Source organism: Leptodactylus fuscus, chromosome 5, assembly GCF_031893055.1.
Source record: "Leptodactylus fuscus isolate aLepFus1 chromosome 5, aLepFus1.hap2, whole genome shotgun sequence".
In the NCBI taxonomy this organism is placed as follows: domain Eukaryota; kingdom Metazoa; phylum Chordata; class Amphibia; order Anura; family Leptodactylidae; genus Leptodactylus; species Leptodactylus fuscus.
In genome coordinates this window covers 100,372,845-100,391,000 of record NC_134269.1, presented here as the reverse complement: position 1 = coordinate 100,391,000, position 18,156 = coordinate 100,372,845, and the positions used below count along the sequence as shown (strand labels likewise).

General features: G+C 43.3%; 1 protein-coding gene across 1 annotated transcript; it reads left to right on the top strand.

Annotated features, from left to right (window-relative positions):
• The first annotated feature begins 1,348 nt into the window (after nucleotides 1-1,348).
• On the top strand, nucleotides 1,349-16,892 carry LOC142204926 (transmembrane protein 53-like). The gene is made up of 3 exons (XM_075276256.1): nucleotides 1,349-1,451; nucleotides 13,735-14,266; nucleotides 16,415-16,892. The coding sequence occupies exons 1-3, from the start codon at nucleotides 1,392-1,394 to the stop codon at nucleotides 16,777-16,779; spliced, it is 957 nt and encodes a 318-aa protein (XP_075132357.1). The 5' UTR covers nucleotides 1,349-1,391; the 3' UTR covers nucleotides 16,780-16,892.
• Nucleotides 16,893-18,156: the final 1,264 nt, after the last annotated feature.

The window sequence follows — 18,156 nt, the reverse complement described above, 5'->3', positions numbered from 1 at the left end:
ATTGTGGGCCTTGTCCTGCGGTCTTGGTCGGCAGGAGGTATGTCCTGGATTTAACTCATCTGTGTCCTCTCTGGAGGACATTAAACTGGGGGCAGATGAAAAGGGGGCATTAAACTGGGGGCAGATGAAGGAGGGGACATTAAACTGGGGGCAAATGAAGGGGCATTAAACTGGGGGCAGATGAAGCAGGGCATTAAACTTAAGGAAGATGTAAGGGACATTAAACGGGGCAGATGAAGCGGGGCATTAAACTTGGGGACAGATAGAGCATGACATTAAACTGGGGCAAATTGGAATTGGACATTAAACTGGGGGCAATTGGAGTGGGACATTAAACCGTGGGGGTAGCTGGAGGGGAACGTTAAACTGTCGGGATAGCTGGAGGGGAACTTGCCTGCCTATAGTTGTCCCCAGTGTAATGTCCCTCTCTAATTGCCCCATGGTTTAATGTCCCCCTCTAATTGCCCCATGGTTTAATGTCCCCTTCTAGTTGCCCCCAGATTAATGTCCCTCTCTAGTTGCCCCCAGTTTAATGTCCCCCTCTAGTTTCCCCTAGTTTAAACTGGGTCACCGGGAAAGGGACTTCATACTGTGAGATAAACGTTATAATGTGGGGCATATAATGTTAGGGTGACTATAGGAGCATTATACTTTGGTGGGCACAGAGAAAAATGGATCGGAGTGGGCGGAATCAACATAGAAGTGGCCCCATAGTGCACTGCGGGTACTGTCCTTTGAAAGTTGGGATGGTTTGTGTTTTTTTTTCACCTTCCCTGGCCTAAAGTAAATGAATAAAATAATCCTGGACAACCTCTGGAAGAGATTACAGCATATAATCTGCTACAGACTCTCAGTTTTTATGTGTTATTTCTTCTATATGGCGCTGTCACTCCTTTTACAACTCTCCCTAGAGCAGGGACACGGCACATCAAGGGTCAAAGTCCCCATAACGTATAACATACCCCCCTCCCTTCCCGCCTCTGGGCTCACAGACACATAAGGGAGCGTCTACCAATAGTAGTGTCGGTCCCACTTATGTACTGTAACCATTACTATTAGAAAGGCACATCTGGCCCTGGCATGTGTAAAACAGTTTACAGACCAACCTCTCCTGCATTGTAATACATCTCCATAAGAATAGCTGGTGTAAATAAGGCGCGGCCGTGACCAGGCATTGACATTGGTCCCCTATAGAGGAATGTAGCTATAAGCAGTCACCAGTATACGCTATACTTGGCAGCTCATACTCCTCCTTCGACGTCGCCTGACACATTAACCCCTGCTGTCCTGACGTTCCTGGATAGAGCAGCTGCTCCTGGTGTAGGAGTTACATAACTTGGAGACGATCCCTTAGGTTACACTTGTCTTCAGCATCTCGGGTGTGTGATAAGATGATACTGAGGAGTATTATGAGTGTGCCGCGTTACTCTGCAGCATCCTATCTCAGGGCGGTAAGTGACTGGCTCCGGGGCGGAGAGGGTTAACCGTGCATGTGCTCGGAAGGTCAGAGCCGCTTATGTCTTTCCTGTGAGGAGGGGGCTGAGGCCGTGCAAGCAAGAAACTACATTCAGGCCGGTAGGTGTTGTGCACTCCAAGTAGTAGAGTGTGACTTTGGGAGGGGATAGGGATGCTCCCTAGTTTGGCCGCTAGCCCCTCTTTCCTCTTGTGTTGCTCCTGTTTGGACCTGAGCAGTAAAGTTGTATAATAAATGTCTTGTCTGGCTGCATATTGGCATGTATTACGTTATGTGTCCATATGGGGTGTATATAGATGTCTGTAATGTGCTTCTATGGGGAGCATATAGATACACCCTATAGAGGGATGGCAGAGGAAAGTGTCCGTGCCAGTCTATGACTGTGCCACCCACCCATATTATTATTTATATAGCACCATTAATTCCATGGTGCTTTACATTTGGGGGTTACATACAGTACACAGAATATACAGGTAGATATAATACTAACAATGATCGACTGGCACAGTGGGGTAGAGGGCCCTGCCCGCGAGGACACATCAATAGTTGTCCACTTACATTGACTGCTGATCTCCATCAAATAGTTGCACACGATTATACTCTCTCTGTTTACCGTGCTCTAGCGGAGTGTTACCTGTGCCAGGTGTATTATGTTTGTCTAACCTGGCAGATTTGTCACAGATTAAGTAATGTACCCAAGTAGGGACAACATGAAATACAGGCTGGAAAATCTGCTCCATATAGTGAACCCAGTTTTAGGCTAAGGCAACACGTTGCGGAAACGCAGCATTTTTGATGCAGATATTGCTGAAATTTTTTTTAACCACTTCAGTACCGGGCCAATTTGTGGTCCAGGAACAGACACATTTTCAGGTTTTTTTGTATGTGCGGTTTTGAGGGCTGTAACATTTTCCCCGTATGTCTCAGTCAACTAATTTTTGTGTCTTTTTTTGGGGACACATAGGGCTTTATTTTTATGTTGTTTTTATTTTCGAATGTGTTTTCATTTTTTTTATATCCAGGAAAATATAAACATAATAGTAGGGAAATTGTGTCTGTTTTTCAATTTTATTTATTTTTTTATTTAATAATAAAAAGTGTCACAGAAAAACTTTATAAAATAGTTTTTCCTCTCCGTTACGGTAATTTTTATTTTGTATAGTGTCATCATGGGAGGGGCTATAACCTTTAATAACGGTGTTTTATTAGCGTATTATTATTTTTTTATTATTATTATTTTATTTATATTTTTTTAAAACTTTTTTTTATTATATTTTTATTTATTTCAGATTGTGTCCCCATAAGGTCATAAGAAACCTTTGGGGACATCTGATCACTTTTTTTTTTGTTACAGAGGCTGAATTCCCCTGCAACTGAGGCTGGTACATTTAGCCTCAGTTGCAGGAGGAATCCAGCCTCCTACACGCTGTATACACAGTTTACAGAGCTGATCTGGGTCCTGTAGGACCCAGCAGCTCTGGTAAGACGCTGCTCCCTGCGGATCACGTGACTGCCGGGTCAGAGGGCGGCCTCATCATGGCGGCGCCCATAGCCGTGTATACAGCGCACATTGAGTGCTGTATACACAGCGATCGAGATGGCAGGGAAGGGAATAAACCTTCCCTGTCTTCTCTCTGGGAGCTCCGGCTGAAGTTACAGCCAGCTCCCAGCTTCAGTAGCTGCACGATCTCCGTGCAGCTACTGTGTTCTGACTGGACGTACCGGTACATCCTGTCAGAACAAGGCAACCACTATCCGGACGTATAAAGTCTATGGGCGGTCAGGAAGTGGTTAAAGAGGACCTTTCATCAGATTGGGCACAGACAGTTCCATATACTGCTGGAAAGCCGACAGTGCGCTGAATTCAGTACACTGTTGGCTTTCCCGATCTGTGCCCCGGGTAACGTGCTATCGGTCCCGGTACAGTAGCTCTTTATAGTCAGAAGGGCGTTCCTTACAGTCTGTCAGGACGTCCTTCTCCACAGCAGTGCCTATAGCGCTGTGTTGTGTCAGCGGGGAGGAACGCCCCCTCCCCTCCTGATAATACTCGTCTATGGACGAGTACTGTGAGCAGAGGGAGGGGGCGTTCCTCCCTGTTCACACTGTACAGCGCGATAGGTGCTGCTGTGGGGAAGGACGTACCTGACTGACTGTCAGAAAAAACCTTCTGACTGTAAAGCACTATGGTACGGAGACGGATAGCTCCTTACCCGGGGTACAGATCGGGAAAGCCGATAGTGCGCTGAATTCAGCGCACTGTCGGCTTTCCAGCAGTATATGGAACTGCCTGTGCCCAATCTGATGAAAGGTCCTCTTTAAGCTAAAGTCAGGAGTGAATTGAAAAGAAATGGAAAATGTAAAGTTAGACATTTCCCTTCTGTTAAAGAGATTCTATCATTAGAATCCCATTTTTAACTAAGCCCACGTCGGAAAGGCTGTTCTTCCCCGACCTTTAGAATTCTTCGTGCCGCCGTTTGGTAGATATCCTGGTTTTCGTCTTTATGCTAATGAGTCTCCATACAGCACAGGGAGCGTTCTCCGTGCTCAAACAACACTTGTGGCGTCCCCTCTGCTGCTAGATAACTCTTCAACGACGCCCTCCATCTCCTTCTCCGCCTCCTCTACCATTTTCCTGTGGCTTCTCCCGTTAGGCCACAGGAAAGTGGTCGACTGCGCTTTTCCTGTGGCCTTTCCCATGTGGCTATGGGATAATGGCTGACTGACATGTGCAGTCAGCACTTTTGGATGAAGGCGTGCAGTGACGCAGCAGAAGAGGTGGAGAAGAAGATGGAGGGCGTTGCTGGAGAGTTTTCAAGCAGCACAGGGGTCGCCCCAGTGCTGTCTGCAGACTCATTAGCATAGCAACGAAAACCAGGATATCTACCGAACGGCAGCACGGAGAAGGATTCTAAAGGTAGGGGAAGAATAGCCTTTCTCAAGGGTATTCCAATGTCGGCTTAGTTAAAAATAAGATTCTAATGATAGAATCTCTTTAAGGCCTCTTCTGACTTTCGCTCAAAAAAGCTCAGCAAAACCTTTTGACGCAATGCATTTTTTGATGCTTTTTTTGTCAAAATACACCATCTCGTTTTTTTTCAGCTCGGAAAATTCGGAGCCAAATTCAGCACCATTTTCCTCCGTATGAATGGACTCCTTGTGTGTTCATACAGTGGAATTTGCTGCTGACTTTCATGAGGCTTCTACCATGATTCTTCCTCCTATTGTATGAGGGTGTGGGAACGGAAAATGAAGAGGAAGCTGAAGTGGATGCCCATCTCAAACTCCTCTTCATTTTCTGCGTGTGAACGAAGCCGAAGGAGACTCAGACTCAAACCATTATAGTGATGTATCATGCTTAGAATCCCTATTATGGGACAGTGGCCCTGTCAGCAGGCAGGGTCTTCTACCATTGTGGATCACTCTGATGCTTGGAGTTTGGGTCTCCCACCTGGGTTTAGGTCTGTAACTATGGATTGGAATTCTAGATTCTATTACCCCGTTTGCAGGAAACCTTTGAGGTTTTCTAAATTACAAGGATCTTCGAGAGCTAGGCACAGTAAGGAGTGTCTGCTGGGCGGCTTCCTACTCAGCCTGATTGACAGGTTTCTGCCTAGACACAAATGTAGACTTGTCAGGTTAGAGGGGAGACGCCCATCCAACCAATTTCTCTGTGTCCTACTATCTGTCAGACTATGTTTTCTCTGAAATTCTGTAATGTTTCATAATACACATAGGTCTTTGTAATGTGAGTCTTTCAGTATTTGTTGCTGCCTGCAGTTAGGGCACAATTACTGTTCGGACAAGTTTGCCTTATCTGAGGTCTCTTCAGCCTCTGGATGTAAATAATAATGTTTCCTCTTACTGAAAGGAACTAGTGATCTGAAAATAGCACCAGTTCCTCCAATGCAGTCCATGATCCATCTAGATTGCAATTGTGAACATTAAAGGGATCCTATCATTCAAACTCATTTCTTCTCACTAACATGTCGGAATAGCCTTAAGAAAGGCTATTCTTCTCCTACCTTTCGATGTCTTCTCCGCGCCGCCGTTCACTTGAAATCCTGGTTTTTGTCAGCATGCAGATGAGTTCTCTCGCAGCACTGGGGGCGGGCCACAGCGCTCAAACAGGACTGCGGGTGTCCCCAATGCTGCCAGATAACTTTCTCCAGCGCTGCCTCCATCTCCTCTTCATGCTTCTTCTTCCGGGGCGCAGGGGGGCATCAAAATTCAACGCATGCGCAAGTCGGCTCTGCCAGCGAGCCTCAGGCAGAGCCAACTTCACGTGCGGGCAGCCATAGAACTACAGGAGCGTACTGCGCATGCTCACTTAAGCGGCCACAAAAAATTGGCCACCCACATGTGAAATCAGCTCTGCCCGAGGCTAGCTGGCAGACATGACTTGCGCATGCGTTGAATTTTGATCCCCTACGCGCCGGAAGAAGATGCGTGAAGAGGCCATTGCTGAAGAAGATGGAGGCGGCGCAGGAGAGAGTTCTCTCGTAGCACTGGGGGCGAGCCCCAACGCTCAAACAGAGAACTCATTTGCATACCGACAAAGAGTATTTGCCCTCTTACAGATTTGTTTCACTTTTTTGTCATACTCCCATTTTTCAAGTTATTAGACACATTTCAATATCAAACCTGGGTGAATACAAAATGCAGCTTTTCAATAACTTAATTTTATTAAGGTTAAAAAACTATCCAAAGAAACCTGGTCCTATGTGAAAAAGTAATTGCTCCCTAAACCTAATAACTGCTTGTGCCATCCTTGCCAGCACTTGTTATAACTGGCAATGAGTCTTTCTCATCTCTGTGCAGGAATTCTGGCCCACTATTCTTTGCAGAATTGTTTTAATTTAGTCACATTGGAGGGTTTTCAAGCATGAACAGCCAGCTTAAGGTCATGCCACAATATCTGAAGTCCGGATTTTGACTAGGCCACTCCAAAATCTTCATTTTTTTTTTTTGAGCCATTAAGAAGTGGTAAGATGGTTCAGGTCTTAAAGCAGCCCCAGGCCATCACACTACCACCACCATGTTTAACTGTCTGTGAAATGCACAGATAGCACACTGAACACGGCCACAGTTGTATGTAACCGGTGTAAAGGATTATTCACACGACTGTAAGAAACAAATTGTCAGGATACGGAGTCGCCGCGGTCTCCTTGCTGCGCGGCGTCTCCCTGGGAGATGTGTTAGGAGTTCTATTGGGTGTGCTTAGGTCATTAAGGGTTAATCTTTTCCTTGCCTTCAGTCTCCATGCCGTTAGCCATCAGGTGTGTTCTCTGCTGCTATTTAATCCCCACCCAGGCATGGATCCTTGCCAGCCATTCACTTTGGGTTTCCTGGTCCCCCTGCTCAGTCTGTTTCCCTGTCTGTTTGTATTCGGTCTGTTCCTTGGTATATACCCGGCTTGTATTTTTGACTATCCCTTGTCTTTTGATTCGGTACCTTTATTATATCTCCTGGCTTGACCTCTTGCTCGTCTGACCTCGCCTTCTCTTCTGTGTCTTGCTGGGACTTGTGGTCCTCCCTGGTTCCATGCTGTTTTAGGGGGCGTTCACACTACCGTCGGTGTCCGACATGTAGTGTCCGCTCCTAGTGTCCGCTCAAAATCTGTCACGGACACTAGGAGCGGACACTAGATGTGTCCGTGACACCTGTCATTCACTTTAATGGGCATCGGGTGCGTTCTTTTGCACTCCGTGCCCGTCCTTTCCTGTCCGCAAGAGAAGATGTCCGACTTCTCAAGCGGACAGAAGAACCCTCAGGGTTCCTCTGTCCGCTTGAGAAGTCGGACATCTTCTCTTGCGGACAGGGAAGGACGGGCACGGAGTGCAAAAGAACGCACCCGATGCCCATTAAAGTGAATGACAGGTGTCACGGACACATCTAGTGTCCGCTCCTAGTGTCCGTGACAGATTTTGAGCGGACACTAGGAGCGGACACTACATGTTGGACACCGACGGTAGTGTGAACGCTCCCTTAGTCTTTTGTTTTGCATTGCAGTTACACTGTGCTTTCTGTTTAGGTGTGACCCCCATGACTCCAGTCCCTAGCACTTTCAGGGCCTCCTCTTCCCTTATCCTAGCCGCCGGGATAGAAGCGTGAGGAGTCGTGGTAGGCGCACTTCAATTAGGAAGTGCATTGGTCTGCCTCATCTCAGATATTACAGCATAGTTATAGCTGCAGGGCCTGCGACCCCTTTTGTCATTAGTTGCACAGTGTTGCTTTCCCATCTGTGTCACTTTGCACTGCCTGACCCTGACTCCAATCCTTACACAAATGTCCATTTTTGCACCGTCCATCGCATGTCTGTTTTGAAAACACATTGAAATCAATGTGTCTATTCCTGGATCAGTGGGTTGGGTCAAAAATGAAAGACCCATGAAATTCATCTGATTGATTTTTTTTCTTCATTGACAGTAAAAAACTGGCACAAAATTGTTGACACTCAACCATCAAAAACTGCACTTTCTGCATTCCCTGCTGCAGATGAACCAACATTGGTTTATCAGTAGAGATGAGCGAACAGTAAAATATTCGATATTCGTTTCGATTAGCCCCTCAATATTCGACTATTTGAATGTATATCGAACCCCATTATAGTCTATGGGGAGAAAATGCTTGTTTCAGGGGATCCCACTGTTCGACTCAGGAGAGTCACCAAGTCCACTATGACACCCCAGGAAATGATGCCAACACCCTGGAATGCAACTGGGACAGCAGTGGAAGCATGCCTGGGGGCATCTAACATGCCCAAGTCACTGTATTACGTTGGGATTCCTGTCAGCTTGCGATATGCATTCCTATGGGAAAAAGTCAGCTCGTGCATATAACAAGCTGACAGGGGTCCCGACCAGATAGAGCCCCAAAGAGCTGTTTGAGTAACATTCCCACCTAAATAAAGGTAATCCCTAGCTAACCCTGCCAGTACATCTGTCCCTGTCTCACAGTCACATAGTTCACAGTCTCAAATTAACCGAATGTTAAATCCACTGTTCATATAAATTGGAGGTCACCTGATTTAGCCAGCCAATTACTTTTTCCGATTCCTGTCCCACCTCCCCTGCACAGTTATTGGTGCAAAAAAAGCGCCAGGGAAGGTGGGAGGGGATACAAATTTTTAGTGCGTTTGCCTCGTGGTATTTGATTGGAATACCTCGAACGGCCTGATATTCGATCAAATATCTATTTGATCGAACAGTGTTCGCTCATCTCTATTTATCAGTAGTGGAGTACAAAGATTCCACCCAAACACCCCTCCCCCCTTGCCGCAGCACTCTGCAAATTTATGAATTGGCGCTGGGACATCAGTATGCGTATAACACATGTGTAATAAATTTACTTGCTAGCATCACTTCTTTAGTGTGGTGGCAGATTTGTGAACTTGGCAGATTTGTGAACTAAACAGTTAAGCAGGTTGGAACATGCAGAGTAAGCAAGTTCTTATCTGCCCTAGAGCAGATGGAACAAACTTTCTAGGAACTTGTTTTCCCTTTACACTGAGGCCTAGTATTCTTATTATCCAAGTTCTTTCATAGCACAGTTCTGCAGTATCCTTAAATTATACTGCTAAGGTAACAGAATCTACGACTAAGGCTGAGGCCCCACATTGCAGAATAGCTGTGATTTATTTATTTTTAAACTAGGAGTCGCTACTAAGGGAATGAGAAATATAAAGGGAACACTTAAATCTCTCGCTTCTGCTCAACCCCCTTCTGGCTTTGGATGAAAAAAACACTGGCAAGTTGTTTTTTTTTCTTCAGATTTTGAAGGTTTTGGTTTTTTTTAAAGTTTCTAAAGCAGATTTTGTAACTTTTTCTTTTTTGCCTAAATCACTTTTTTGGGGAAAAATTCCTTAAAATCCTCTTGAAAGGTTTTTTTTTCTGTCTCCCCTTTATTTTTATTGGAGTTTCTGGTGGAATCTATCAGCTGGGAAACTGTTCCTTTTGGAATAGAAATACTAGTTTGCCAATTATCCCTGCATTATGTTATATAAAAAACAAAAAAACTTTGCAAGTCTTCAGTAGGTGATACCTTTTTTAATATTTTTTTGAATATCATTATGAGTTAGCCATTAAAAAAGGTATCACCTACTGAAGACTTGCAAAGTTTTTTTGTTTTTTATATTTTATAACCACTGGTTAACACGGTACCAAAACAAACATTTTCCTTTTGCATTATGTTATTAATTGAAAAAGGTCAGGCAAGATGTGAAGGGGGCTGTCCTAAGTGACAGCAAACAGACGCACTGTTTTCCTAATTACACCCTGGAAAACAGATTTGCATATTTTTCTCGTTCTATGGTTAGCGCTGTTTTTGTCTATACAATTGAGAAAGGGGTGGCAAACCCCAAAACGCGTTGTGTGATACTTGACAATCATTAACCCCTTAAGGACCAGGCCATTTTTTGGTTTCGCATTTTCGTTTTTCCCTCCTCACATTTCAAGAGCCATAACTTTTTCATTTTTCAGTTCACAGAGTCACATGATAGCTTATTGTTTGCGGGACAAATTGTACTTTGTAATGGCACCATTCAATATGCTGTGCAATGTACTGGAAAGCTGGAAAAAAATTCAGAATGAGGCGCAATTGGAGAAAAAATGCATTTGCGCCATTTTCTTATGAGTTTAATTTTTACAGCGTTCACTGTTTGGTACAAATGACATGTTACCTGTGTTCTACGTGTCAGTACAAACGCGGTGATACCAAATTTATATAGTATTTGAAATTTTTTGATACTTTTAAAAAAATGATAAACTTTGCAAAATAGAAAAAAAAATTTGTGTCATCATGTTCTAACACCTGTAACTTTTTCATATTTCCATTTATGGAGCTGGTTGTGGTGTCTTTTTATGCGGGACAAGATGACGTTTCTATTGATACCATTTGGGGAAAGATCCGATGGTTTGATCACTTTTTATTCAATTTTTTATAGGAGGCAAAATGTTGAAAAAAACGCTTTTTGGCTGTTTTTATTTTTTTTGCCGCTACGCCGTTCGCAGTACGGGATAAATGTTTTAATATTCTAATAGTTCAGGCATTTTGGAGCGCAGGGATACCTAATATGTTTATGTTTAATGTTCTTTAATTACTTTTATAGCTGATCTAGGGAAAGGGGGGTGATTTGAACTTTTATATTTTTTTTATTTTTTTAATACTTTTAAAAACTTTTTTTTTTTCTTCTGTTACATTTATGATCAGACCCCTTAGGTACCTTGAAACCTAGGGAGTCTGATCGCTCATACTATTCACTGCAATACTACAGTATTGCAGTGAATAGCAGAATCGCAGCACTTCTATTAGACGATGCCTCTGGCATCGTCTAATAGATCTGGTGCAGAGACAAGCCTGGAAGCCTTCAATAGGCTTCCGGCTGTCATAGCAACCGATCACCGCACTCTTGTGACGTTCAGGAGGGCGGCGATCGGCAAAACATGGCGGCGCCCATGCCGCCGGCGCCGTTTACACACTGCGGTCACGTTTGACCGCAGTGTGTAAAGGGTTAACAGCAGCGATCGGCTCGGGCACCGACCGCTGCTGTTAGTGGCAGGTCCTGGCTGTATTATACAGCCGGCATCTGCCGTGTATGGAGCGAGCTCAGCGTGTGAGCTCGCTCCATACAGCCCCATGCGACCCATGACGTAGAGTTACGTCAAGGGTCGCTAAGGGGTTAAAGAAGATTCAACTGATTTACATCATTGGGTGAGGCGCGGTAATCGTGGTGAAATTCCTTTTGGTCCTTCTGGCTTATCGACGACACCTCGATCTGGTGGTACAGATCCTTCTGCTAAACATCTCCCAGGTAGGAACCCCCTGTATAAGTGGTTTTAACGCCATTAGGCCCCGTTCCTACAGAGTAACGCGGCGCTCAATCTCACACGTAAACATGTGTCAGAGTGAGCATTTCAAAACAGAATCCCATTGACTTCAATGGGTTCCGTTTAACGCCCGTAACACATTGAAATCAATGGGTTAAAAAGCCTCCCATTGATTTCAATGTGTAGCGCACGTAAGACGGAACCCATTGAAGTCAATGGGATTCTGTTTTGAAGCGAAATGAATGGAAGCACCTGTGACGCCGGCCGCCGGCAAAGTCAGCGTCACAGGTGCTTCCATTCATTTCTATGGGAGCGTGCTGTTCGGATCGCCTGATCCGAACAGTGTTCGCTCATCTCTAGTGTTTATGTGTCAGATTGAGCACCGCATTACTCCATGGGAACGGGGCTTTACAAGTAGTTGTGAATTCCTCACAACTCCTGAAGGTGATAGTCTTTCTACCTTTTTAATACCATCTTTACTTGACGTTACTTCACTATGTACAGCTCGGTGCTGCTGTTTGTTCTCTCTTACATAAAATGTTGTGTAATACTTTGTTTTGCTTTTCATGCCTCACTGCTGAATTACATAATTAATGGAACTCATTTGCTAAAGCCTAAAATTGGCTTTGATACAGCCAATGTTTACTTTTCACAGCAATTTAACACTTTAAGGTCACGTAGTAAAACACAGCAAAAAAAAATGATTTGGTTTAGATTTTTTGGGTCATTCCCCCCCCCCACACACACACTTTACTAGCTTTGGCAATGCCAAATACCTATTCGGACGTGCCAATAAAGCATTTTTGATTTGATTTGAATCTTTTTTTTTTTTTTTTTGTCAATTAATTTTCTTTATATTTTAAATTAGTTTTTTTTATTATGTATGCATATATTTGTTATTTATGCAAGGTATATATTAGTGTTGAGCAGTTGACAGCTAAAGTAAGAATTACACACAGAGCCCAATGGTTTATGTTGTAGTCTTCGACTTCAGTTACTGTGAGAACCCCCCCCCCGTGTGATATTAGTCTCTGACAGAAATGATCTGGGTGTGCGAAGACCAAACAGCCCTGCCATGCATGGGAGGGGAGCACCTGGTGATTACGTAATCTAAGGCCTGGGCCCTACACGGCGTAAACGCTGTGGGAAAAAACACAGCGTTTTACAGACTTTGCAGTAAAAACCGCGGTGTGGACATGCCGCGATTTCCAAAACTGGCATGATTTTGGAGATCACAGCATGTCAATTATATCTATGGAAACACTGTCGGTTTCCCCATAGGTATAAGTGAAACAGAAAGTCTGCAGAGGAAAATCTAAAGTGTTGCAGGAAGAACTATGATGCGTTGCCGTCGCGGTTTTTCCCGCAGCGCTTTTTACTTCAGGTTGCCCCGTGGGGTCTTAGCCTAATAGGGAATTATCAAGTAGTTTTCATACTTCCATAGGGAAAGCAGTTATGTGTATATATTTATTCATTTAGGTTACCTGTTTAGCAGCAGAATATTCCACAGTTTTGTACAGACATTTTCGTTACTCACATCAGTTCTCATCCACAATGAGGCTAATAATTACTTGATTTTAATAACTGTTCCCACCAATATCTACAACCTCCAGCGCAGATGTCTGAATAAGGTGTCTACATGTATTAAAGCTACATTATATTGGATAGCACATGAATATCTGTATGCCATCCACTCTTTTCACAGACCCATATATTTCAATGAATGAGCCCGGACTGCAAAACGAACAGTAATAGGACCTGTCCTGAGTTTTTCATCCAGGCTGATAGTCACACATACACACACACTTACACATACATACACAAACCAGTAAAAAACACAGATGGGTGTATGGAAACAGAAAAACACAATGCTATCCGTTTACAAAGACACTGATCTTTAAGTTTTTGTGCATTGCGCCTTTAAAGGGGTTGTCCCATTAAGAACACTTATCCTTTATCCTGTGGATAGGGGATAAGTGTCAGATTGCTGAGGATTCAAATGCAGCGATCAGGTAGAAGGGTGAACGAAAGTCACCCATGCCTTCTACTTGTGAATGGGAAACCCCAGTGAGCTTGCGTGATTGGTGCTTCATTCACTGCTATGGGGTCACCAGAGATTGCAGGCCCATAGCAGTGAATGGAGAGCATGTCCACAAGTGCACTGGGTTCATTCACAAGGAAGCATGAAGAAGTTTAAGTCTTGATTGCTGGGAGAGCTCATAGTCAGACCCTCAGCAATCTTTACACTTATTCCCTATCTATAGGATGGGAAATAAGTGTCCTTAATGGGAAAACTCCTTTTAGAGACAAGTTCTTCAAGGGTCTATATTTTGTGTAGGATTATTTTGATATAATACACACACTTTGATCCATTCAAATATTTTATTTTGTAATTTATAACAAGGTTTAATGTTGGTGGTTGTTCCTTTACTACAGGTTCGTTTTCTGCAGCATCACGCAAGCGTATTACCTGCTTACCTTACCATGAAAGCAACTTCTGGATCTGTCGCTCACAATCAAGCTTTGACTACCTCATTGCCTCCTCTTGTGAAAAAGTATTCTAAGTCAGTGTCGTTGTACACCAACCCAGAAGTATGTGAGAACTGTCCATCTGCTAGACCACTGGTGTTATTCCTTCCTTGGCTGGGCTCCAATGCTCGATCCCATGAGAAATACATCCAGCTGTACTTTAAACTGGGCTTTGATGTGTTGGTGGCAGAAAGCTCATTATCACACTTTTTGTGGCCTAAAACAGGTCTGAATTATGCAGAACATTTGTTAGATATCCTGATGGTAGAAAAGGACCTTTGTTCCCGTAAACTTTACCTCCATGCAATGTCCATTGGAGGCTACACATTTGCACAGATGTTGGTGGGGTCTTCCAAGGAGCAGCGGGAAATGCTGGGGAGGATTCATGGTCAAGTATTTGACAGCCTTGTGGTTGGCAGTATGGAAAGAATGGCAACAGGTAAATAAGCGTTCACTGCTTAATATGAGTGAGTTTGTTTTTACCTGCAATAGTGTTCTGTGAACAGATGGTTAATTTTATAAAAGCATAAATAACCCTTTAGATGTCACTGTTGATAGTTACAGTGGTATCTCAATGGTTGCATAGGGAGATGGAGGTGCCTAAGGGTATGTTCTCATGGTGGAATTTGCATTCCGCGTGTGAACATTCGGCGCGGCTAGCCGCAACAGGATGCCGGTGCAGTGCACTGGCATCCCGTTGAGGCATTCCGCTCCAGATTAGGCCCAAATGAATGGGCCTAATGTGGAGGGAGCCTCGTGCTGCAGACACTGTGGCTGATTCAACCGTGGAATTCCCCGGCAAGAAGGGTCATCTCGCTTCTTTTTTCCTGCTACTACCTAGCGGAAAAAAGAAGCGAGCGGCTCCCTTTAAAGTCAATGGGAGCCTCAAATCCACTCCAAAAAACTGTGTGAACATACCCTAAGGCAGTGGTTCTTAACCTTGTTTGAGGTACCGAACCCACCAGTTTCATATGCACATTCACTGAACCTTTCTTTAGTGATAAATAAAATATGATTTTTTTTCCAAATTCAAGACATAGGTATATGTTTTTTTACTGGTACACAAAATGAACCGTGCATAGGGTCTAGGGTTTGATCAAACCCCGGTTAATAACCACTGCCCTAATGGTAGTGATGTGCAATGGTCACATACTGCAGTCCTGTCAACAAACCCTGGTGGGGGAAATGAGTGTCCCACAGAGGTGGGAATACAGAAGGTAAGTATTGTTCATCTCCTTATTTCAGTACATACCCTGATTTTTAGGTAATATTTTTCGGAAATTTGGCAACACAAAACAATAAACATTGATTAATATATTTTGCATTTATTTATGAAAGAAAAAAATAGGAAATTTGATGGAAATTTAGAAAATTGGTAATTTTCAAAATGTGAAACCCTTTGCTTTTCAGACTGCCATAATGAGTTAATAACTATTATCTACCATATTTCTGTTTTATGTTGGCATCATCTTTTAATCATCGTTTACACAAGTGTAACAGCAATTTTCCAAATTTACATGAAAATTTACCAAATACATTAGTTAGGGACCACTTTAGTTCTGAAATGGATTTTAAAGGGATCCTATCATTCAGACGACATTTTTTCTGCCTACCACGTGGGAATAGCCTTAAGAAAGGCTATTCTTCTCCTACCTTTCGTCGTCTTCTCCGCGCTGTCGTTCGCCTACAATCCCGGTTTAAATCGGTATGCAAATTAGCTCTCGCAGCACTGGAGGCGGCCCCAATGCTGCGAGAGAACTCTCTCCAGCGCCGCCTCCATCTTCGTCAGGAACAGCCTCTTCATTCTCTTCTTCCGGCGGTGTCTTCTTACTTCTAGGACTCGGGCAGAGCAGACTGCGCATGTCCACAGGCCCCGAGAAAATGGCCGCTTACAATACTATGCAAGCGGCCATTTTCTCGTAGCCTATCGGCATGCGCAGTCTGCTCTGTCCAAGGCCGGAGACCTTAGAAGTTACAAGCCACCGCCGGAAGAAGAGGCTGAAAATGACGCTGCTGAAGAGGAGGCGGTGATGGAGAGAGTTCTCTTGCAGCATTGGGGCCACCCCCAGTGCTGTCTGAGCGCTGGGGCCCACCCCCAGTGCTGCGAGAGAGCTAAATTACATATTGACAAGAACCGGGATTGTAGGCGAACGGTGGCACAGAGAAGACAACGATAGGTAGGAGAAGAATAGACTTTCTTAAGGCTATTCCGACGTGGTTTAAAGGCCTATATATTAGAAACCCCAATAAATCGTCCCATTTTCAAAATAGAATTTGGAAACTTTGTTAATTCTCTTCACAGAAATTGAAACAATATGGTGGTGAAATGGATGTAAACTTATGTTTGGGCACACAGCAGCGTGCTGAAGGGAAGAGGCGCCAGTGGGCGCTTGAAAAATAGATTTTGCTGGAATAGTTTTCAGGTGTCTTGTCTCATTTACAGAGCCCCTTTTTGGAAACTATACCCCTCAAGTGATTTATCTAGGGGTATAGTGAGCATTTTGACCATCCCCTACATCCCCTATGATTATGTCTGTGGAATTAACCATTCTATGTAAAACTTACCCATACTTTTATGTGTTTGCAGGAGTGGCACGCGTTGTTTCTTTGCCTCTTTTACGGTCCTTGATTGTACGTGGAACACTACTTTACTTCTCGCTGCTGAAGTCCCATACTGCAGATTACTACGATAAAGGAATTAAAGCCTTTTGGGAAAACCCAGTCACCTGCCCTGCCCTGTTCTTCTACTGCATAAATGACCCAATGAGTGACCATACTATGGTTGATATGATTCAGCAAGACTGGGAGAAGAAAGGTATCGAAGTGCAGGGAAAGAAATGGGAGAAATCTGTACATGCAGGGCATCTTCGAGAGCATACACAGGAGTACACGGATATCCTGAATAACTTCATTAATGGTCTGCAAGCCACAGTGCCAAAAAGCAAACTGTAGCTGGGTTGCTTCACGATTCTTTTACTGTCCTGAAGCGTAAACTGGATTAAAGTGGTTATACTACTAAAGTATAATGTATGGTTTTCAGGATGTTTCTCAGGATGCTTTTACAATCCATCCAGCATATCAGTTTTCTGCTTACCCTGCATACTGTCATTATTTGGTGTTGAATGTAAGTTTCTTAACTTCTAAAAATCTCCAGTTCTAAATATACTGAAAACATTGAGGGGGCTCTAGTAGATTTTACACTGTCGGAAGTCTACATAAGTGTGTTACCATGTACATGTGCAAATATGGCCATGGACTTGCAAGAGCAGTCATGAATAAATTGCAACATTGTAAAAGCAACAATGGGGCAGATTTACTAATGTATTTGCACTCAGAATGTGCCATTTCTGGTTCATATTTCAAAATAGATGCACAAGTGCCACGGCTTGTATAAATGAGGACATAGTCAAAAGGAGACATGGCTCGCCCAAACTTAGGTCTTCCAATAGGTAATGTTATCTCACAGCCTGAGCCACTGTGATAAATTTGCCACATTCTCAGGTTCTAAAGACTATGTAAATTCATGCTGGCTAATAGTAAATGTGGACCAATGTTGGGTGTGTGTAATTTTTTTTTTTTTTTTTTTAAACATGGCAGTAGATTTATGTAACACTCTCTCTGATATCTTATAGCCTTTATGACAATTTTTTTTCACTACCTCCTGGTATAAACAGACAAAATAATACAAACATCTAAATAAATTGTATGCTATATATACAATGTACACTATTGTATGCATTATCTATGCATATATTTTATAGTCTATTGGCAGTGGTTGGCCCCACTTTCAAGATAAAAACATTTATGACCTGTCCTGTGGATATAGCCATAAATTCTAAGATGGGAATAACCCTTTACATTTTTAGTCATTTTGCCTAACATTCAGTACTGTAGGACATGCAAATTAATTCAGATTGCTTATCAAGTGACTGTATTACCAAGATTACAATATTGGTTCAAGTAAAAAATACAAAACAAACATATACTTGGTTATTGCACAGGTTCCTACATTAAAATGGGTCCCGGTCTTGTCTTAATTTTTGCAGCTTGCAGGTAAGGCCTTACTTAGCCTGCAAAAAGAAAAGTGGTGTAAAAAACCATGGTGGAAACGCATCACACTTTTTTTCTGCAGCATTTTTCATAAGTCTGCAGAGTATTCCTCTGTGGACATTCTGCCCCTATTATAACTATATGGAAAACACCAGGGTTTCTTTCCAGTAATTGACATGGTATGATTTTCAAAAAAATGTGAGCATTTTTGAAAAAGCAGCTTTTTTCTTTTCCAGATTTTTTTTTTCTGCAATGAGTGGGAGTGGGAATAGCCAGAAT